Below are 22980 nucleotides of genomic sequence, written 5' to 3'. Positions count from 1 at the left end.
TCTGTTCCTGTGTTACTTTGCTGAGAATAATGACTTCCAGCTTCATTCACGTCCCTGAAAGGACACAATCTTTTTCCTTTTTATGACTGCATAGTATTCCATGGTGTATGTGTACCAGATTTGAAGAAATGAAATTTTAAGAACATTGTTTGAAAGAGCATTTTCTGTAAGAAAATTACAAGGGAGGCATTTCCTGCAAGAAAATTAACAAGAGACAGGGCTGCTGGCTTCCTAGTCCCACAAATTGTAAGAACTGCAGCTATAGGAATTTTATAATGGTGGCTGATTATGTGAGTGTATGTTTGTGTATATGTGGAAAAAGTAGAGGATTTGAGAAAAAAATAAGCTCTTTCATCGGTGGACAGACTCTGGGATTGGAGAAGAGGAATCACATTGGCTTGATTATGCTTCTAGGATGATATCTTACATCAACCAATAAAACCTCTCTGAGTATGTGCCTACTGTGGAATTGAACTGTGTTAGCTGCTAAAGGTTGATGTAAAAATTAAAACGAACAAGCAACAAGGCCTTGTCTTCAAAGACTACATGGCCTAACTGAGGACACCACATGGGTAGACAGAGCAAAAGAGCTGTCAACTATTTTGTCATTAAATGACAAGAGCCAAATTAGTAGCGTTGGGGCAAAAGTCAGAGGGGGCAGAACTAAAGTCTTCATGAAAGAGATGGGGATTGGAGGGTAGTGATTCTGACAACCAGGAAAGCAGGGAAGACACTGCAGAGAAGTGGTTTAGAAAAAGGAGCAGAGGTGGAGAAGCCCAAGAAGATCTTCTGGGTTCAGTGTGTCGGTCATAAGAGTGAATGAGATGGTCCCTGCAAGGAGAGAGTGACATAAGACATTCTTGTGTCAATTGTGGAGGGCCGTGTCAGGCTAAGGAGTGTTAATCTTCTTCCTGTAGGCAATGGGGAAACATTGAAAAGTTTTGGAGAAGGGATCACCAGAATGAAAGTAGTGGTTTAGAAAAATTATTCTAGTGCTGGTGCAGAAAATGGATAGAATTGGGAGAATCTAATGGCAGGGATACCGGAAAAAAAAGTTTCCAGGAATAATCAAGAAGGTCAGTTAGATGGGCATGGTGGAAAAACAGACAGGTATCAAAAATGATTTTCAGACTTTGAATTTGGGTCACCAGTAGTAGAATACAGAACCACACAAATTCTGTTAAGCTCAAAGAAAAGTGATGATATTGATGAAGATCCCTGAATTGGGTGATCAGCAGGTCCTAAGGGTCTCTGAGAAGCAGGAGGGCCTGAAACTGGGCCCCAAAGTGTCCGAAAAGGATGATCTAGCTCCAGGCCATCCACCACAGTAGTCGTTGAACATGTGGTCACATGTAACTATTAACTTAAAATGTACCTAGTCAGATTGAGATATGCTGTAAGTATAAACTACATACCAGATTTGAGAGTTAGAATGAAAAAAAGAACACGAAAGTTCTCATAACATTTAAATATTCGTTACATGGCAAAATGATATTTTGGATGTATTGCGCTAAATAAAATATGCTACTAAAATTAATTTTACCTTAAGATTGTGTTTCTTATATAGCTACTAGAAAATATACTTACATTGTATTTCTATAGGACATTGCTGATCTAGACCTTCACAGTAAAGCGCACTAGTATAGCACAATACAGCACAGTGAAACAAACACACACACACACTTCATAGTTCAATGATTTTCACTCTATCTATTCAGTCTGAAGTCTTTTAAAATGTGTCTTGCATTTTGTGAGGGTATTTCTGAATTTTGTGAGCAGGGTTTATTATAGTGATCCATTTGTTTATTTTATCCAAAACTTAGGTTATTCCATCTTACTGAACATTTGGCTCTTTTTCTCAACCAGCAGATGATGCTACAGCTGACAGTCGCAAAACTTACACTCTAACTGATTACTTAAAAAATACTTATAGACTGAAGTTGTACTCCTTACGATGGATTTCAGGTAAGAATTTTTTGGGTAGGGCAGATTTTATGCTTACGTTCATTCTAGTTAGGTTGAGATGTAGGGTGCTTTTATGGCACTCAGAAGAGGTAATCTTTGTTTTTAAAAAGTCTATGGAGAGTTTTTGATTTTTGTTTTTTGTTTTCTACTTGAAGTGCAAAGACAGAAAGACTGAAAGAAACCCAAGTATTTCTTTGACATGTACAATAAAAAATTAAATGTGAATTGAAACCTTGACAATAATGATGAAAAAATGAATGAATGTTAGTATAATATCATTCATGTTTTCTCAACTTAGAAATGCCTATTTGGTATTTGTGAACTTAAATTGTATTCTATAATTTTCAGCTTATGAAGATGTTTAGTAACAACTTGAAATTTTGATCTGGTTGTTTTCTCTCTTTAGATCATGAATATCTCTACAAACAAGAAAATAATATCTTGGTATTCAATGCTGAATATGGAAACAGCTCGGTTTTCTTGGAGAACAGTACATTTGTATGTTTAATCACATAATTAATTCACGCATAGAATTCTGGGGATTTTTTTCATTACCTTTGAAATCACGAGTACTGTCATTTCTCAACCTGTTGGACTATTTCTGCAGCATATGGCAAAGTGGATCTTTCTCTCCTTCTTGAAATGCTCCCTGCCTTGACTACTTTTTAGTCTCCTTTGACGATTCCTCTTCCTCTGCCCATATTTTTAAATGTAAGTGTTCCTTGGGGCTCTGTCTTCATTTGCCTCCCTCTTCACTTTGCATGCTCTCCTTTGGTGAATTTCATGCAACCCCACAGCATTACTGCCCTCCTCTCTGGCTTGACTCTTATATACACTCACTTAACACTAACCTTCTCCCAGATCTCAACTTTAATTTCTAATAGACTGCTGGCTCCTACATGTGGATTTCAAACTCAAAATCCCAAGCTAAACTGGTTATCTTTCCTCAGCTGTCCTAGCACACTGAAAGCATCTTACTCTTTTTCGTGAGTTCCCAGTATTGGTAAAAGTTACTTAATTCTCCTCCAAGCCACTTAAGCTAGAAATCTCAGAATCATCATTGACTCATGTCATCCCCCACAGTAGGTGACAACAGACCCTGTCAATTCTCCATCTGCACGTCAGGTATATCGCAGTTTCCATTTCCACTGGACAGTCCTTGCTGAAACCCTCGTTTAATCTTGTGGTAGTGAGTGCTCTAACTTGTGTCCCTATCGCATTCTGCACTCCCCACATCCAGGCTGATACCAGCCCTCCGTCCTTCCCTCTCATTTCAGCCACTGTGTCACCAGAGTATCATTGTAAAAGATAGATATGATTCTATCACTTGCAAAAACATAGGTCTAGTTCCACATCTTATATTTAGGTCCCAACTCTTTTTCTAATTTGTTGTCCTCTCACCTTCCACTGTCTGACACCAGCGCCCCCACAAACTATATTCAGGTTACACATGACCCTTAAGGAGTCTCTAAACATGATGTCCTTTCCCATGCCTGGCATTTGCTCTTCCCACTGTTGAGAAAGTTCTCTTTTCCTCATCCTAACTCTCACAGGCATCTTTCCTCTTCGGATTAATCTTTCCCTTTCTGGCTTTCTAACACTGATCACAACCCACCTGGCATCACAGTCATTTGTGTGGGTGAATATGCCACCTCTGCTAGATTAGGAACTCCCAAGGCAAAAGTCACATGTCTAGAACAATACCCCCTATGAAGTAAGTGCACAGTGATGGCAGTGAAATGGAATTGTTCAATTTTTCTTTGTTCTTCTTGTTTGACAGGATAAGTTTGGACATTCTATAAATGATTATTCAATATCTCCTGATGGGCAGTTTATTCTCTTAGAATACAACTATGTGAAGGTAAAAGAAATGCTTTCTTACTGTAACATTTAAATAATCCAAGAGTATGCTATGTTATAACCAATTTCAAGTGTATGGATACTTAAAATTAACATCTAAGTAATGTAATGGGCACTAAAACTCATTAATTCAGAATCAGAGGCATTCTCATTCTTAAAGACAAGTCCAATATTTTAAAAGAAATTCATTTTTAGTGCTTTCAAATACTAAAAAGCACAGTTAATATTGTATTGTACTTATATATACTAATAACATAAGTCAATAAAAATTTTTCCTTATACACATATTTAAAAGTAAGTTTACATGTCTGATTTGTACACCTAATGGCAGAACCCTTTATTTCCTTTGTCACAGATTTATGTGTAGTAAGATCCTCTATAAATATGTGTTTTTAAAAGAGTTAAAGTTGGGCATGGTGGCATGCACCTGTAGTCCCCTACTTAGAAGGGGAAGCTGAAGCAGGAGGATTGCTTGAGCCCAAGAGTTGGAAGCTACAGTTAGCTATACTGTGCCACTGCATTACAGTCTAGGAGACAGAGTGAGATCCCGTCTAAAAAAAAAAAAAAAGAAAAAGAAAGAATTAAACTTTCCATCCTCCAGAAAAGATTCCACAAGATGGCCCAGACCATCTCCTAACCTTCGGCCCCACCATATGCAAACTATTCTAAGGAGGAGAGCCTCACCACAGATCATAAAGATTCCACCATGAGCACTCAGCTTCCCCCAGTCACCCAGCCCCACTCCACATCCTAACACGTTCAGGAAAGGTTACAGCTTAATCATACATCCTCTTCATGTTTAGGATGGATGTGGATTGCCATAACTTTAATGGCAGCTTTTTGGTTACTCATGGATTTGACAACAGTTGTTCAAGTATAGGAAGTTTTGAGACATATAGTGAAGATTAAAAATTTGTAGAGATACCCTGTATTGCAAGCAAAATACAAAGCTGGGGATTCCCACCCTTGACCTTTCTTTTCCAGGATAAATTATATTGAGGACACACCAACACTCACACACCAACTCTGCTGTGCTCAGGCCAAGCAAACCATTCCCTACTGCATTGACCATCTCAGGATGGTGACTCTCAATCATAACATTTACCCTGGATTTGCTGGGCGGGGCTCCCTTTCCTGGACATGAAGACTCTATGTTCAGTTAAACTTAACTGTAAGTGAATCAGAATCTTGTACCAACTTTAACACATCTGTTGCCAATTAATGGATTATTGTTTGTTTAATGAAGTGCTTCTTATTACTATCTATAGAATACATCACTTAATATACTTGAGAAACTTTTAAAACTTCCCAGTGTCCAGGTTCAATCCCCAGATCAGTAAACAGAAGTTTCTGGGGTAATGTCAGAATCAGTACTTTTTTCTTTTTTTGAGACAAGGTCTCATTCTGTCACTCAGGCTAGAGTGCAGTGGTATGATCATGGATCACTGTAGCCTCAACATTTTGGGCTTGACTAATCCTCCTACCTCAGCCTCCTGAGTAACTCAGACTACAGTTGTGCACCACCATGCCCTGCTGTGCCCTGCTAATTTTCCATTTTTTTTTTTTTTAGAGATAGGGTCTCACTATGTTCCCCAGGCTGGTCTCAAACTCCTGTCCTCAAACGATTCTCCCACCTCAGTTTCCCCAAGTGCTAGGATTACAGGCATGAGCCACTGTGCCTGGTGAGCATCAGTATATTTTCAACTGTCATAGGTGATTGTAATGGCAACCAGGGTTGAGAACCACTGGATAACAGTTGTCCATGTTAAAGACTAACATATGAAGGTAAGGTAGAAAGAGAAAGATAATTCCAGCTCATCTTACTATATAACCCAGTTCAGCAAAAGCCATTTGATGTGCACTAAAGCGTGTATTCCCCTGGTGGCCCTTAGTTGGCCAGCCAGGGTTGGAGATTTGTATTTGTTGTGTCACTGGAATTTACCCGTGTATTTAACTGGCTTTTGCTTTTTACACTCTGTCCTCTTCCCCCTGCCATCTGTACTTCAGACAGTATCCAAAGTACTACTTTTAAATTCTAAATTAGTTTATGCCACACCTATGCCACTTACAGTGGCTTCCCATCACACTCAAAATAAAACACCAGCTCTAACCCTGGCATCCTGAGTCCTGTGTGATTGAACACAGTCTGCCTGACTGAACACATCTCCTACCCGCTTCTCCTGCACTCTGCATGCTTGGCCAGTGCTTCTCGCCTCACCTTCACCTGAGGAACACTTGAGGAGCTTTTGAAAAAACATATCTGTGGCCTACCCTAAAGCAACTAAATCAGCATAGCTGTGGGCCTCCGGAGATTCCACGGTGCTGAGTTGGGAACCTGTAAGTGCACAGCTCTTTTTCTCAAGCATCACCCTCATTCCCATCTAAGGGCCAAAGTACTTGCTATTGCTTCCTCATGGAAGCGTCTCCATCATCTTATGCTTCTCTCTCTTTATTAACTCTGGTCCATATTTGGTGGGTCACTTTGTCAAACATTGCCCGCTGCCACGCTCTTCCAGCCATATCCCACTAATCAGTCTCTGTCACGTTAACTCATTTTAGTTTCATCACAACATTTTGTGATATTTTGTCATTGATTTATTTGCTTATTTGTTGCCTGCCTTATTTGGTGCCATTTTCCCTGTGATTTATTCACTGCCACACCTCTGTGCCTAGGACAGGGCCCCATAGCAGTTGCTGAAGATCATTGATAAATGAATGCATGTTTTATTGCAAAGTGCTAAATGATAAAGCTATTGAAAGTAGGGATCTATATCTTCAACATTTTTTCCTTTTTTTTTTTTCAAGAGGGTCCAATAGAATTTTCTGTACAGCATATATATTTTGACTAAGTGACTCTTATGAAACGTATCTAGAAAAAATAAAAGTCTAATTTGATTACATTTCCTTGGAGGTCTACCTTTTAGTGTTTTTTAGATCCTACTATGTGACTTCTCCATGACTGACTTAGTGCTATCGCTTCTAAGTTGTGGCTACAAATAAATAAACAAGCAAGTGAGTGAGTGAGTGGATAAGTACCCCCACAGTCTGGTATGAATGCTCTCCTAGCATCTCTGCTCATTACCTAGTGCTCTGAAAATCCTGATAATAGTTGTCATCGATTCCATGTTGACAATGTTCCACAACCCTGCTAAGTGCTTCCCATGAATTCTCATGCATTTGAGATTGTTGCTGGCATTATCCTCATTTGTCTAAAAAGAAAATTGAAGCTTAGAGAGAAGCTTGCTTCACATTACACAGTGAAACCTTGAATCCAGGTTAGAAGACTCCAAAGCTTGTGCTCTTAAATGTGATCTTTTCTATCTTTGCATTCAGCTTCTCTTTGCTATGATGCTCTTTTACTCTTTCCCAGCCACCCTCTGTCACTAACCTCAGCCAAAGAATCTCTTTTCCATAATCCTCTCTGCCTCTCCAAGGCCTAATTTATGATTCCTGCGTCTCCCACCCACCTCCATGATATCTCTTGGCACATCCTATCGTGATTCTTTTATTGTCATTTACTATTTCATATCCTCCATTCCACTATAAGCTCCTCCACGGGAGGGACCCTGTGTTATCCAGTAATGTCTGATAGATGATAGCTGCCAGTGTTTATAGACTAAATAGAATAATGAATCTGTTTCAAAAGATGAAGTGAACATACCGAACATCATGGCTTTTCTTTTACAACCCGTGATGGTTTGTCATGCTCAATGATCTCAGTCCATCTTAATATTTTTAGCTGGTACCACACCTTTTGGCTTTAGTGAATATTTTGCTTGAGGTTGCCCAGAAACAAGCATGGGGGTGTGTCAAAATAATCCAGGATTCAGGAAAGGAATGTATGACTAGCAAAAAGTAGAACTTAATAAATATTTGTTGACATGAGAGGATAGGAGGGTGAGAAGTGATAAACAGTGAAGGTTAGGAACTCTGACTTTGTGTCTCAGCTCTGCTGTTATATAGCTGGGTGTCCTTGGGATACCTGTTTCATCCATCTCGTCCTCATTGGTACAATTTGAATTTTCCTGTAATTTGGTGTATTTCTTGAACACTCACTATGTGGCTTGCACTAGAATAGATTCCAAGCATCCAAAGATAAATAAGATACAATTTCTTACCTCTAGGAGTATGGTAGAGAAGGCAGACATACAGACAAGTAACTTATTTGAAAATATCTTTAATTTATATATGCATCTATATTCAGACATAATTTTTCATAAATGCAAATATGTGATCATATACATTTTTATCTTCGGTCTTATTTTTTCCCTTTTTCACTTGGCTCTCTAAAGTCTAATATATATCTCTACATATTTTTATATTTTTCTTCTTGTTCATATAACTCTATGAAAATATATAGGATGTTTTTAGTTATTGCTTGGTCTATAAAAATAAAATCCTATACTTTTTTGTAAATTGCATTTCTCACTCAATGATACCATGTGAAACTCCTTCCAAGTCATCTGGTTAGCCCTGATTCATTTTTTAAAAATTAATATCACTTTATTTTTCAGAAGAGCTTTAGGTTTATAGAAAATAAGCAGAGAGTTCCCACATACTCCCTTATCCTCCCTCCCCCACTTTCCCCTATTATTAATGTCTTGCATGAGTGTGGTCCATTTGTTACAACTGATGAGCCAATATTAATATATCATTATCAATTTAAGTCCATAGTTTACATTAGGCTTGACTCTTTGTGGGTTTTGACAAACATATGTCATGTATCTACCATTATAGTGGTGGATTCTGACAAACCTATGGCTCTTAACAGACGTATAATGACATGTATCACCATTATAGTATCATACAGATGACTTTGACTATGCTAAAAATCACCTGTGATTCCCCTATTCATCTCTTCCTTCCCCCAGACTCCAAGCAACCACTAATTTCTTTACTCTCTCCATAGTTTTACCTTTTCCAGAAACTCATATTGTTGGAATTGTACAATATGTAACCTTTCCACGTTGGCTTATTTCACTTAGCAATATGTGTTTGAGACTCCTCCATGTCTTTTTGTGGCTTAATAGCTCATTCTTCTTATCTCTAAATGAGGTTCCATTGTATGGATCTACTACAGCTTGTTTATTCACTCACCTGTTGAATGACATCTTAGTTGCCTCCCAGTTTTGGCAATTATAAATAAAGCTGCTATAAACATTTGTGTGTAGATTTTTGTGTGGGCATAAATTCTCAACTCATTTGAATAAATAACTAGGAGTTTGCTGGTAAAGGTATTTTGCCTTGGAGTTTTCTCTATGTAAAGCTTCTTATATCTGGATTCAATTTGTTTATTAAATATAAGACTATTCAGAATTTTTCTCACTTTTGAGAAATTATTTTTTAAGAAATTTTTTCTTTTTCTCTAATTTTTAAAATGTATTGGCAAAAAAATGTTTATAATAGTCTCTTATGATCTTTTAATGTCTGTGGAGTCTGTTGTAATGTCCCATTTTTCCTTTCTGATACCAGTCATTTGTGCTGTTTTACCCCTAAGTTTTACCACATTTGCAGTTTTACTAGTCTTCTCAATGACTTGAGTTTTGGCTTTGTTGATTTTTTCTATTGTTTGTTTTCTACTTTATCAATGCTTTTACCTTTATTATTTCATTTCTTCTAATTACTTTGGATTTAGTTTGATTTCCTTTTTTAAAAAAATTTTATTTCCCTATGCTTCTGCAGTCACTGAAAGTTTGACTTTCATCTCTAGCTTTTTGAGATGGTTGTTAAAATATTGATGATACATGTATTTTAATTTTAATATGTCTTGCCAGGGGGCTTTCAAAAAATTTATAACACTTTACATTTCATCATCAGCGTATGAAGTTAAACATTTCTTCACATCACCATCAGCAATAGCATCATATATCTTTGAAATCTTTTGCTGATAAGATAGGTGAAAAGTGAAAATTTACATTTTTCTAAGTAGGCAATCTTAGCATACTATGGTGAGTGCTAGGGATAATGTTTGTACAAAATGACATTTTTGGTGCACTGTGGTAGTGGGAAGGCTCCTTGGAGGAGGTGGTGCCAGAGCTAGGTTGTAGATGAACTCCAGAGGAGTTTGTATGAGATGATCTCCAGGATACTTTTGAGTCCCAGAATTCTCAGAAGAAATTATAAGATATGAAAACATGTGAGAATTATACAATCATATATTGCCAAATCTATCGTTTTGGTCTCCTATAGTGAGTGGCCAAATTATCAAGAATCACAGAAGCCTGAAATGTCTGTTTTCTTTCATAGCAATGGAGGCATTCCTACACAGCTTCATATGACATTTATGATTTAAATAAAAGGTCAGTGACTTCCCAATAAAATCTATTAGGCTTTTCTACTGTCATATTTTTAAGGAAACCCCAATGTGAGTTATTCTTTTTGGTAATGTTTCCTTTCATCTTCTTTCCAGGCAGCTGATTACAGAAGAGAGGATTCCAAACAACACACAGTGGGTCACATGGTCACCAGTGGGTCATAAATTGGTTAGTGAGTCTCTCCAGTTGTCAGAAAAATGGCTAAATTTTTCATAGGCAGAAGTTACTAACCCTGATACAAAGCAGTCATCTTAGGAAGTCAATACTTCACTCTAGAATATAGTGTTATTGCCCAAGATAATATTTTACTAGCTTAACAAAATAAATATAATTCCTGAAAGTATCCATTGGGAATATTTATTCACGGGAAAATGCATATTGAACTCTTAAGTTCTAGTTATCTATTGTACTTAGATATTTTCTGAGTCACACTTGCTTTCTGCTAGTTCTGTGTTCTTCTGTGTTACTATAGATATACCTTTAGGTTCTATAGTGCCAGGAGAATGTCAGAAGTCCAAAAGAATCTTAACAAGAGGATATAATGTTTGTCTTCAGTTGAACTTCTCTCTTTCAGAATGCAACTGCCTTCCCTCTACTCACTCTCCCAATAAAGAAATATACAAGCATATATCATCCTGTAGAAGTGGTCAGCCTTCTCGGTCTTCACATATACTTTAGCATTCAAATAGTGATGGTTGTGTGCTTCTTATTTTTAACACATTATTAATAGTTTTAGGATTATTTTGGGTTTATAGGCTGTACACTTGTAATTTAAGAAAGAGAGGGAAGGAGTAAATGACTCTTCCTGTTTGAATGGAATATTTGACTATGGTAATCCTTACATTTGCAATAGATAAGTGTTTCTAAAACTCCAGGATAAAAATATAACATGTTATTATAGATATCAATGCTTGTTTTTTTCCTTCTAGGCATATGTTTGGAACAATGACATTTATGTTAAAATTGAACCAAATTTACCAAGTCACAGAATCACATCGACTGGGAAAGAAGATATGATATATAATGGAATAACTGACTGGGTTTATGAAGGTAGAAACTTTAAAGCTTTTTCAAATCAGAAAATCTATAAGCTTTTAAAATAGTTAAATGTTTCTTTTGCAATGGGAAAATTTAAATGAGATTCAAAATAAGTTGCATTGTTTAAAACGGCATCAAACTTCTCTTAGAACTCACAGCACCAGGTGTCTCCTAGACCAAGAACTTAACTATTCCTAGCACTCCTCTGTCCTCGTTGCCTGACACTACTCCTTTTGTCTCTGGTTTATTGATACAAAGGGCTTTTCTGTGTAGATAGACCTTTTCTGCCTTTACTGGAACATAAAAGCCTCCAGAATAACATCAGATATTTCTCTAACTAGGCCTATCTAACCCAGAAGTTACTAAGGAAAGCTAAATAATCCCATCACATTGGGAAGATGATAAAATAATATCTACAGGTTGGAGAGAAAATGCCTATTTCATAAAGGATTTGTATTTATTTGAACTTGGACAAATTATGATTTCCTGTTTTTAAGAATGAAAAAGCAATTAGAAAGGCTTAGGAAAAAGTGACTAATAAAACTAAAAAAGTTAAAAAGGAATATTCTCCCTTTTAGGATACAGAGTTGTAGAAACTATTAGGAACACATTTTAGAAACTTAGAAAATATTAGAAAAACATTTTTTATGTCTGTATTTGCCAAGATAAAAGGCGTTCTGGGGCTGTTCCAAACTGTTCACAAGGTTTCCTTGTACTTATTAGAAAGACTCATCTATATTTCATCGTATTATTTTTTTCTTCTTTGTAGTTTAAAAAAATAGTTTTTCTTCATGACTTAATTGTAGTTCTTACCAAGTCCAAGTCAAGTTTAATTGACTCATTATAACAGCAACAACAAATCACACTGAAAGAAAGATAAATTTTCATGTCCTAGAAATAAGTCCTTGACTGAAACTTACAGTGAAATTTACTAACACTAGCTACTTAGAGATTCTTTAACCCTTGGACAGCACAAACCAGTCTCCAGGATCATTGACAAGAGTGGCCTCTTTCCAAAGCTCTGACCCTCCCTCAGAAACAGCTGGCCCTGTGGAAGATAAGAGGGCAGCTAACACTTTCATTCTTTCTAAAGTAGATGATCGCTGGAGGGAGACTTTTGCATGTTCATGACGAGGCCATTCTCATGCAGAACAGCTTCACAGTTCCAACTTGGGCCTCTCTAATAGCTTCAGTTCCTAGGAGGAAATTACTATATTGTCAACACAGAAAAATATGTCCTGCATTCCAAATAACCACTAATTCAAGACAAAGATCACTACCTGCTACTTACACTTACAAGTAATTCTAAAAACCAAAATCTTGGTCTGATTATATTGATTTTATGTAACTGCAGCTGTGTTATAGACCGCAGTCAATGGGTAAAAGTTACAAAGAACGACAAGTCAACTCAGTATGAACAAGTTCTTAGTATAATAGCAACCATGACTTGGAGTCATAAGGGCTGGGTTCTAGTTCTTGTCTCAGGCAATTCACTGGATCACTCCATGCCTCAGTTTCCTTCTCTGTGCAATGAGCTATGAATCATCACTCAGAGATCTTTGTGGAGACTAAATGTGATATGTTTTGTAAATTCTAAATTGCTACATAAGCGTGTATAGATCAATGATACAGATATGAGACAGTCAAAGGAAGAATAGGCTGCTTTACCCAGTAGTAGGTTTTCTGTTACTGGAAATACTAAAATAGAGGCAGGAAAGGGCAATATAGCACGGAGATGAAAAGCATGAGTCAAAGGAGATTTTGGTTGATTTTTGATTCTACCAATTCTTAGCCATGTGATCCTAGACAAATTTCTGATCCTCTTCAAGCTTATCTCACTTTATCAATACAGTGGGTTATTGTGAGCCTTAACTGAGGTGATAGATGTCAATTGCTTATCAATACCTGGTGCATAGTTAGCACTCATTGAATGTTAGCTGCTCATCACAATAATTATTATTACATTTTATTACAGTAATTATTTTTGCTATTATTCTTGTTGTTGAAAAAAAGCATTTGGAAATAACTTGTAAGGAAGTATCAGGCATCTGAAAACTGATTAGAATGCATGATTTTCCAACCCTAAGATTCTAGTTTCTATGCTTTTGCTTTTACATTTACACTTACATGAGACTTGTGGAATATATAGGAGTCTCCACTCAGTCTACTTAACTCCTCCCTTCCCGGTTGGTAAAGGAGTTTTCAACATATTAAGAGCCAGTGATTAAATGTCCCATGTGTAGATGCCATAATAATCATAGGGACGAGCTATCTTTGCCAGAGATTGAGAAGAAGCCCAACAATGTACTGGAAAGCAAGATCCTGTCGTTTATTTGCCTCCCTCTTTGACCCTCTTCTCTTACCCATCATGTATAAGACCTTCTTCTCTTATACACCAGAGCAGTGTGTTAATCTAAGGGAGTTTTCAGTTTCTGGGCTGGGCAAGGAGATGTTTCTCAGTAGGGGTCTCAATGGAGCTCCTTGCCGTTCTAAATCCATCCTTCCCACACCTTGTTTGTGCCAAGAGTAGTAAACTCTGGGCACCATATTGGTTTGATAGCCTGGAGCTACACACCACCCACCAGTACCCTGCGGGCTCAGTACAAACTGAGCCCAGTTGGGGAGAGTATGCTGGCATGTTGACTGTTTGAAAATTAGAAAGGAGAATCAGCCTCCTGTGTGAAATTTACTTTTAGTATGTTTTGAGGCATAAATTTAGAGGATTATAAGATAAAGAAAAAAATGTAGAGCTTATATTAAATATTGCATGCTAAAATATTCTAAAATGGTCCAACGGGTTACTTATTTTTACAATCCAGATATATCCTTGAAGATTTTATTTTTATTCATTTGTATTACTCTGATTTTGGAAGCCCAGCAAATGCAAAGTGGTTCATTAGTTGAACTCTACTGTAATTACTAAAGCTAATGAGAACAATATTTTGAATGCCAAAGCCAATTTATCAGCTACTTCTTGTAACAGAACAATTTATGTCTTTTTTCAGAGGAAGTCTTCAGTGCCTACTCTGCTCTGTGGTGGTCTCCAAACGGCACTTTTTTAGCATATGCCCAATTTAACGACACAGAAGTCCCACTTATTGAATACTCCTTCTACTCTGATGAGTCACTGCAGTACCCAAAGACTGTACAGGTTCCATATCCAAAGGTCTGTGCTCCCGTTCGTACAGTGGTTCCATGATTTGATGGGAAGAGAATGGTTTCATTTAATCCCTTCCTGCTAATGAAAATATTGTCAGTCTCTCTTCAACAGCTTGCTGTGATTACTCTTGCTGAAGTCAACAGCATCTGGCAATTTTAAAGTATTTTTATTATCCCAGGAAAGAGTGTGATTTAAGGTTTTGTAATTTCTCCAAAAACTTTGAGGAATGACAAGCAGAAAAAATGGGGAAAATGCTTTTGAAAGAGATAAGGGGAATGAAAATGTTTGAATGGAGGAAAAGAGAGGCTATAATTGAATCAGAAGCTCATCTCATTTGTAGAAGTTGGATTGTGCCCTAGACGAAGTTGCAAAGCTCGGTTATGTATCAGATTGTATTACTAATTAACGGGATACATGACTAGTTTCAGTGGTTCTATTATAGATTTGGCACTAATGTAAATTTTTCATGTCCTACATTTGGAATAATAGTGTCACGTCTTGGTTTTCAAAGCTGTTCTCCCCCTCAGGGTTGCGTGTTTACTAAAATTGAAGAGCCTTGTTAAGCAGTGTAAGCCAGGGAAGATGGAGTTTAGAAGGGAACCAGGGATTCTTCACTAGTACCGTAATAATAATGGCTACAGTATTGTCTGCCGGAAAATCTAATAGTAAAGTGTTTTTTCTGTAAGAAATTTGGAAAAGGGGATTTTTATTTTTACCAACTCACTCAATTTGCTTTATGAAGAGCTGCCATTTTAGGAAGACAGAGGAAGTTAAAAGAAAAAAAAAGATCAGAGACTAAATATGGAGATGTGTTTTCAGTGGAATGTTATTTTTTGATGAGCGAAACTGGCACACACAAAAAAACTCCATAAAGTGTTCTCACTAAAAATATCATATTATTTCTAACTAATCTGTCAATCGAAGATCTATGTGTATATTTAAAAAGGTTTTATAGGTTTCAGTCATAATATTGATTGTAAAGCTCCATCATAGTGAACCTGAATTTAGAGTGGAAATGATGGCTTCCTAATTGACATCGTTGGCTCAGGTAAACTGATTTTTCTGGTGGATGGTGTCTTTGGCAGAACCCAAGGTGTTCTTCATACTGACAGGCGTCAAAGACTTTTGGTCTCAGGGAGACAGGGTATATTTGCAAATAATAGAGTTGATTTTAAGAGGTTTATCTTTGCTTTCTCAAAGTGATAAATTATAAAGATATAAGCATTCATTATTTAAACAGAAGTGCTTTGGACCTTCCGGTTTTATATATATATTCGGTGTGTGTGTGTGTATTGTGTGTGTGTATATATATATATACACGTATTCTGTTTCTGCCTGACCATGAAAAGGTTGCATTTCATGACTCTCCCTTATGTTCATTTTATTTATATTAAATTGTTGGAATGTGTCTGATTGTGATAATTTTATGGCCATAATGCAGACATTTTGTGCTGTTTTAAAATGTGTGCAATGATGTTACATTTTTTTTTTTGTCAATACCAATTCTGTGATTGTTTTTTCCTAGGCAGGAGCTGTGAATCCAACTGTAAAGTTCTTTGTTGTAAATACAGACTCTCTCAGCTCAGCCACCAATGCAACTTCCATACAAATCACTGCGCCTGCTTCTATGTTGATAGGGTAAGACTCTTGTCCTGAATGCTTGGCTTGTAAACAGTTTTACACTTTCTAGGGAGAACTTTTCAAAAGTGAATGGCAGAGTGGATCACAGCTGTGTCATGCCCACTGACAGTCATTCATTCTTCCCTTCAGCGACTCTTTCTTGAGCATCTTCACGTCCTCAGGCTGGGCACAACTCTAGAGATGAGGATGACAATGGACAGAGCAGCCGGTCCCTGGTGTCATGTAGCTTACATTCAAATTGAGGGAGACAGACAAAAACCAGATAAACAAAGAACAGTGTAAAATGCCAGTAGTGATAAATGTGGTGAAGAAAACCTGAGCAGAGCAAAATGGATGGGGCTGATGAGGGAAGGTCAGGGAAGCCTCATGGATAAAATGACCTGTGGCAGTGATGTGAAGAGCAGGAGGGCTCCATCCCCACTGATAGCAGGGGGCAGAGGAAGAGCAAGTGCAGAGCAGATGTGCTTGGGGTGTTGGAGGAACTGCAAGGAGGCTGGGATGACTGGAGCCTTTTCAGTGAACAAGAGAGTGGAGCGGACAAGGTCAGGTCCCACAGAGCCTTGTAAGGCCTAGAGAAAATACAGGAAATCTGTGGGTTAAGTTTAGGGAGCTCCAAGGTCATTTTGTGCTCCAAGACTTCACTTGCTGAAATCATGTCAGTGGTTTGAAATTCCACCAGGGAGCACCTTCAGCCCCTTGTTTATTTTCCTGTAAAGGAACCAATGTACTGGGTACAATTTATGGCTGGCTGATAACTCCATATTCACTCATTTCTGTTATTTATTTGGTCTTGTTATTGTTTTTTGTTGTTGTTGTTGTTGTTTTTGAGACGGAGTCTCACTCTGTTGCCCAGGCTGGAGTGTAGTGGTGCCATCTCGGCTCACCGCAACCTCTGCCTCCCGGGTTCAAGTGATTCTCCTGCCTCAGCCTCCTGAGTACAGCTGGGATTATAGATATGTGCCCAGCTAATTTCTGTATTTTTAGTAGAGACGAGGTTTCACCACGTTGGTCAGGCTGGTCTTGAAGTCCTGACCTCATGATCCACCTGCCTTGGCCTCCCAAAGTGCTGGGATTACAGGCGAGAGCCACCGTGCCCGGCCTGTTGCTGTTTTTAAATAACAACTAGCATACATTGAGTACTCACCATGTGCCAGACACAGGGATTATCACATGCTTTATCTTAGGACTCTTCAAAGTCACTCTGTCTTTCCAACAACTATCATCGTGTGCCTGTTCACAGATAAGAAAATGAGGCCTACAGATTAAGAAAATGACGAAGTAGGAATCTGTATTCAAACCTGACTTTCTGGCTTGAAAGAACAAGCTATCAGACACTGCTTCATGTCTCGCTCTGGGTGATTACGGCTGGTGCCCTAAGATTCCTGAAGGCACCGTCACAGCAGGGTGGAAGCATCCATTTTCTCTGGGGTTGCATTAACTACATGAGGAAGGCTGTGGGCTGTGCTCTGTGGTTAGTAATACATTATTTTGGTTAGAAATATCTATAGTAACCCATTCATTTGGGGGAAAATCAATTAGTAAGTTTTTAAAAATTTTTCTGGGTTTGTCCAATGGAGTAAAATTTTACCCAAAGGTTTCAAAGTTTGCCTTTTGGTTCCATCCAGTCACCTCTTTAATCATCATTGATGGGCAGCCTCTGTTTCTACTGCCAAATGTCCATAGAAAGCCTGTGCCCTTGTAGCACTTATCATCAGTAGATGATAGAAAACATTCAGATAAATGCCCCCAGGAGTGATAGGAGACGTATGAGCAATAGAATGGAGGCATTCTGAGGAGAAGAACATGGGCTTTTCATGACCGCAGGACCAAAGAATGCCCCCTGGAGAATGTGCCCATTGAGCAGGCTGGCTTCCAGCAGGGCGCAGTGAGGAGGAAGGACACTGAGGTGGAAAAAACAGAGCATGGAAAAGTCAGGGCTTCCCAGGAGAAGACCAGTAGAGCCTGGTGTTGCCTTTTGGTCTGTCACCAATATCTGCCTGTAGGGAGGATGAGCCATGAGCACCTGCTCTGAAAAAGATTCCATCTGGAAGGGGCTTTAGACCTTATCAATGGTTTACAAACTTTTTAAGGACCTGGAAACCTTTGTTCAAGTGACATATAATACAGAAGTGTATGGCCAGAAAGCAAATGGGAGATTGCTTCTCAGTTTTGGCAGGCCTAGTCCTTGTCCTCCCTCCTTCGCCCAACAGTCCTGGGAGCTTAGATAGAATCTGGAGTGGTTCCAGGACACAGTCACACCACCATTGTGAGGCACAGGTGAGAGAACCTCCCACTTTACCGAGAGAGGTAAAGTCATTTGCTCAAGGTCACACAGCAAATTAGTGTGGAAGCTGGGAAAAGGACCGAGGCCTATGCCTGCTGGACCAAAATATTTGAATAATTTAGTTAAAAATGTATTGAGTCCTTCTCATGGGCTGGGACTGTGCTCAGTGCTCTGCTCTTGCTGTCTCATTTATTCTCCAAAGAGACGAAGTCTTTCCCACTTAGAGATCCCTTTCCAAGGCACAGCTGTGTGAAGTGCTGGGCTCAAGAAACAAGCAATTCTCAGGACGGATTTTTGGCCTTATGTGAATTCGTCAATAAGTTCTTGTTCTCAGTAGTTCTTTAAGTCACACTTAAGCCTCACTATGGAGATTTTGTGTGGAATGTATATTACCAGAGAATATTGTTTTTTGGAAATGCCACAGGAACGTGTTTTTTAGGGAATTTAAAATATAGCTCTGGTCTCTGTTAACACTGGTAAGGTTGTGGTTTTTCTAGAACTAGACTCTAGATGCTCTCTGGAAAAAATGTGCTAGTACATGATGATGCACCGTTTTCTGGCCTCATGCAAAGATCCAGCAGGGCCAAGTAAATCCAGGTGAGTTATGCCTCTTAGTAACCTGCCCAGCCTGTTACCCGGTGATTTACTAGTTCCTGGAGTGGGAAGCCTGGCCAGGATCAGTGCCTCTCCTCCTTTCTCTGCCCATGTTTCCCTCATTAGTTTTCCTGTTAGGCCGTATGTCTTCACCACAGAGCCTGCAGCAAGTGATATCCACAGGAGTATGAGGCTGGTTTGTGATTTTGTTAGGAATTAGCAGAAATGGGTGGAAGCCCTGCTTCTCTGATAACAAGTGAGAAGGGCAGACAGGCTGCGTTTCCAACAACCAAGGCCTGAACTTGAACCAGGGTGAGTCTCCCTGCTACCTGCATTGATTTAGTGCTAAAGTTTAGATTTGCTATGCTTTAGATTTGTTATGCTGCTAATTTGTGTTCATTGTTCATAATGAGAACTGGAAAGCTCAAAAAGTTGAAGTAAAACAGCACATAATGTAAAATCATAAATCTCCTAACTTTTATCTAGAGCAGTACATTCATTGTTGACTGAAGTAAGACAGGTTCTATGTGGTAGAGGCCAATCTTACAATCCAGTGTGTAGCAGGGTGCCTGCGACATAGCACATGCCCAACCAATATTTGTAGAATAATAGATAAGCAGAGGATGGATGGATGGGTGGATGGATGAATGGATGAGTAAGTTATCTAGGTGACTGTGTGTGTGTATAATAGTGGTTCACGCTGCCAGCACCATGGATAGACTTCAAAATGACCTTGCATAGAAATCCCTCCTTTTTATCTCCTCTCTGCAAAATGTTGTGACCTGAATCTAGACGATTGGAGAGGGCATGTTCTACTGCGGTAACCCCACCCAACATCTGTTGAATGGCTCTCGGGCTCATCACACCCAGCTCATGACATACCCCGTCCCTTCTCTCTCTGCTCCTGAATGACACAATAGATATAAAGTGTTGCTATGTCTTCTCTGAACTGTTATGACCCTGGCCTATAAAGCTGCAACATCAAAGCCTCAGATTGTCACACAGGAGAAAAAGAAACTGGAAGCTAGTGACACCTGCAAGAGGCACATTAGGACTGGCATGCTACGAATGTGCGGGTGTACGGGTGCTGCAGCACTCAGATCTGCTTCATCTCATCCCACCCATTCCTCTCTTGAGGGATTTGTCAGCGAACCTGGGAGGGTTGGCATCCCCATCAGAGCAGAGGGTGGCATGGAGCCTGCGGCCAGCACTGGCAGTACGCCCGCTTCCTCGGGTGATTCACTGAATTAATCATTCCACGGTCGCAGTTGCTCTTGGTAGCATTTTTCCCTCCAGTATTATTTCCAGTTGGTAATAAATACCTTATTTTAAGTATCCTTAATGCACTGAAAGAAACATTTACACAAATTAAGAGAATTAATAGTACCTAACAGACATTTATTAAATGCCTACTGTTTGCAAAGAATTATGCTGGGACAGGTGGTCACTTTACAAGGGGATTCTCTGTTGTGTGATTTTTAACAAGTCTTTCTCAGTGCATTCACATATAATTTGCCTTATAAAATTTAGTTTACACACAGCTCTCTAGGAATAGATTTCTTTAAGTGAGGAACTTTATGCTGAAAAGAAGCAAGAAGGTGAAGCTAGCTAGCAACATTTCCCAAATGGATGGGTGGAGGTTTCATAGAGGGAACGAGTATGAACAGGGAATCTGAAGCCAACAGCTTGAATTGAATCCCGGCTCCAACACTTCCCAGTTGGGTGATAGTGGGCAAGTTCCTTAAATCCTCTGCTGTTATATTTCTTTGTCTGCAGACAATGAACTGCAATACTCACCTTATAGGGTGGTCATGAGCTTATGTCAAGCACTTAGAACAGTTCCTGGCACATAGTAGACTCCACATGGGTGTGGACTCATTATTTTACATCCAAAAATTACTCCATCATTTTAGTATTAAAATCAACCGTATTCCCGTTGGACTAATCCAGCTGCAGAAGGTAGAAGAGCTTGCTGGCTCATATGTCTAACCTTGGTAAGTTGTCCAGGCTCTGAGGAAGGCCTGGACTGCAGGGGCGGTCCCTCTTCCACCCCACCAAAACCATTACATAAGAAAACTACTCAATACTGGCCTGTTTTTGCAGAATAAAAGCAGCATGCAGTGTGCAAACATAGATGATAATACTGCTGGCTGGATTTTTCTGGTTTTAAGTGGGACTTAAACTTTTCAGTAAAAAGGACAATTGAGCCATTGGCTTTATTTATTTATTTATCTATTTATTTTGAGACAGAGTCTTGCTGTGTCGCCCAGGCTGGAGTGCAATGGCATGATCTCGGCTCAATGCAACCTCTGTCTCCCAGGTTCAATTAGTTCTCCTGCCTGTAATCTGTGATTACAGATGCGCCCTACCACGCCTGACTAATTTTTGTATTTTTAGTAGACACAGGGGATCACCAGGTTGGCCAGGCTAGTCTCGAACTCCTGACCTCAAATGATCCACCTGCGTTGGCCTCCCTAAGTGCTGCTGTTACAGGCATGAGTCACTACGCCCGGCAGGTTTTTTTTTTTTTAAATGATTCTTTGACATCTCAGACTGGCATAATCTTGGCTCAGGGCTGCCACTGAAGAAAAGTATGTTTATAAGAAAATTCAAAAATTCCTGTCTGCGCCAGGGGTGAACTGCCTTGCTGAGCATGCACAGGGTGCAGAGTACACCTGGGGTCATGGAGAGTAACCCAGGCCATGCAGGGTCCAGGACCATGAACCTTTGATCTGAAAATGGGCAGGGAAGATGATTGATGCACGTGAGTTTCCTGGCTGACTTCCCAAATTCCATTACTCAATGTTTTCAAATGGGGAAAAGTTGCTTTTATATTGCTGATTTCTGAACGTGACATTTAACTTATGACTTTTAGTAGATAAAACCATTTAGTACTGGGTGATCCACTAATTATTGTTAAAAGTTTTTTCCCCCCATCACTAACACATCACTCAACCAGAACACTTTAAAAAAAGAAGAATATTTCTGGAGCCTAAATTCCTCATCTATGCCCATGGAATTTTCAGATGTTGTATATATAACGGTGGAGAGGCTTTTCCCACCTAGAGGGAGGTACATCAGTTTCATCAGATTGTCCAAAGGGTTTTTGGCCTGAAAAGATAAGAACTACTGATATGGGACAGGGGTTAGCACACCAGGGTTTATGGGCCAAATGCAGTCCACTGCCTATTTCTGTGTGGTCCACAAGTAAAAATGGTTTTTACTTTTTTTTTTTTCTCACCCTTGCCCAGGCTAGAGTGCAGTGGCTCGATGTTGGCTCACCACAACCTCTGTCTCCTGGGTTCAAGCAATTCTCCTGCCTCGGCCTCCTGAGTAGCTGAGATTACAGGTGTGTGCCACCACGCCTGGCTAATTTTTGTATTTTTAGTACAGGCAAGGTTTCGCCATGTTGGCCAGGCTGGTCTTGAACTCCTGACCTCAGGTGATCTGCCCAGGTTTTACATTTTTAAGTGGCTGGGAACAAAAATCAAAAGAGTAATAATATTTCGTGATATGTGAAAATTTAATGAAATTCAAATTTTAGCTTTTCAGTGGAACATTAAATGAACTCATTCATTTAATTATGGTCTCTGGGTGCATTTGTGCTACAAAGGCAGAGTGGAGTAGTGACAGAGAAGATGTGGACCACAAAGCTTAAAATACTCACTCTCTGACTCTTAATTGAAAAAGTTTTCCAACCTCTGGTCTAAAAAACCAATTTCAGAAAGCTTCGTTTTCTGTTGTGCTTTTCATACTTCCATTCTCTTCACGGATTTATTGCCTGTCTTGGGTAAAGTGTACTCGCCTTTCCGTGTTCTCATTGAGCTCCCCTGCATTGGGCAGACGCAGAAGCATCAGACTGGATGAGATGTCTGTATTCCCCAGCATGGAAAGAGGCGGTTGCACTCGCAGCCCCTGCAGCCTGGCGGTTTGTGATGAGTGCAGTGAGACCTGGGAGAGTGGTGTGGGAGAAGGAGGTTTCCAAGAAGACATCGTGAATGAGGGGACATTTAGGCCAAGACCTAAGGAAGTTAGAGCTTGGCAGCCACTTCAGGCTGAAGAGCAAGACTGAACAAAGAGGGAGCAACTGGGGAACCTCATGGTGTGTTGTGAGAATACTAGCC

General features: G+C 39.3%; 1 protein-coding gene across 4 annotated transcripts in view; it reads left to right on the top strand.

Annotated features, from left to right (window-relative positions):
- DPP4 (dipeptidyl peptidase 4) overlaps positions 1-22980 on the top strand; it is an 84299-nt gene that overhangs the window by 27113 nt on the left and 34206 nt on the right. For 2 of the 4 annotated variants that reach the window (XR_004176528.1, XM_021923667.2), the window contains exons 3-10: positions 1867-1965; positions 2372-2463; positions 3746-3826; positions 10072-10124; positions 10235-10307; positions 11069-11189; positions 14183-14343; positions 15863-15975. Coding sequence is in view for 3 of the 4 variants with exons in the window: in XM_021923667.2 (XP_021779359.2) it covers positions 1867-1965; positions 2372-2463; positions 3746-3826; positions 10072-10124; positions 10235-10307; positions 11069-11189; positions 14183-14343; positions 15863-15975 (793 nt within the window). In the remaining variant the exon portion in view is untranslated. The remainder of the gene's footprint in view (positions 1-1866; positions 1966-2371; positions 2464-3745; positions 3827-10071; positions 10125-10234; positions 10308-11068; positions 11190-14182; positions 14344-15862; positions 15976-22980) is intronic. The other 2 variants (XM_021923668.2, XM_031651312.1) reach the window with 2 other exon arrangements.

Source organism: Papio anubis, chromosome 10 (assembly GCF_008728515.1).
Source record: "Papio anubis isolate 15944 chromosome 10, Panubis1.0, whole genome shotgun sequence".
In the NCBI taxonomy this organism is placed as follows: domain Eukaryota; kingdom Metazoa; phylum Chordata; class Mammalia; order Primates; family Cercopithecidae; genus Papio; species Papio anubis.
This window is presented reverse-complemented; position numbering and strand designations above follow the sequence as displayed.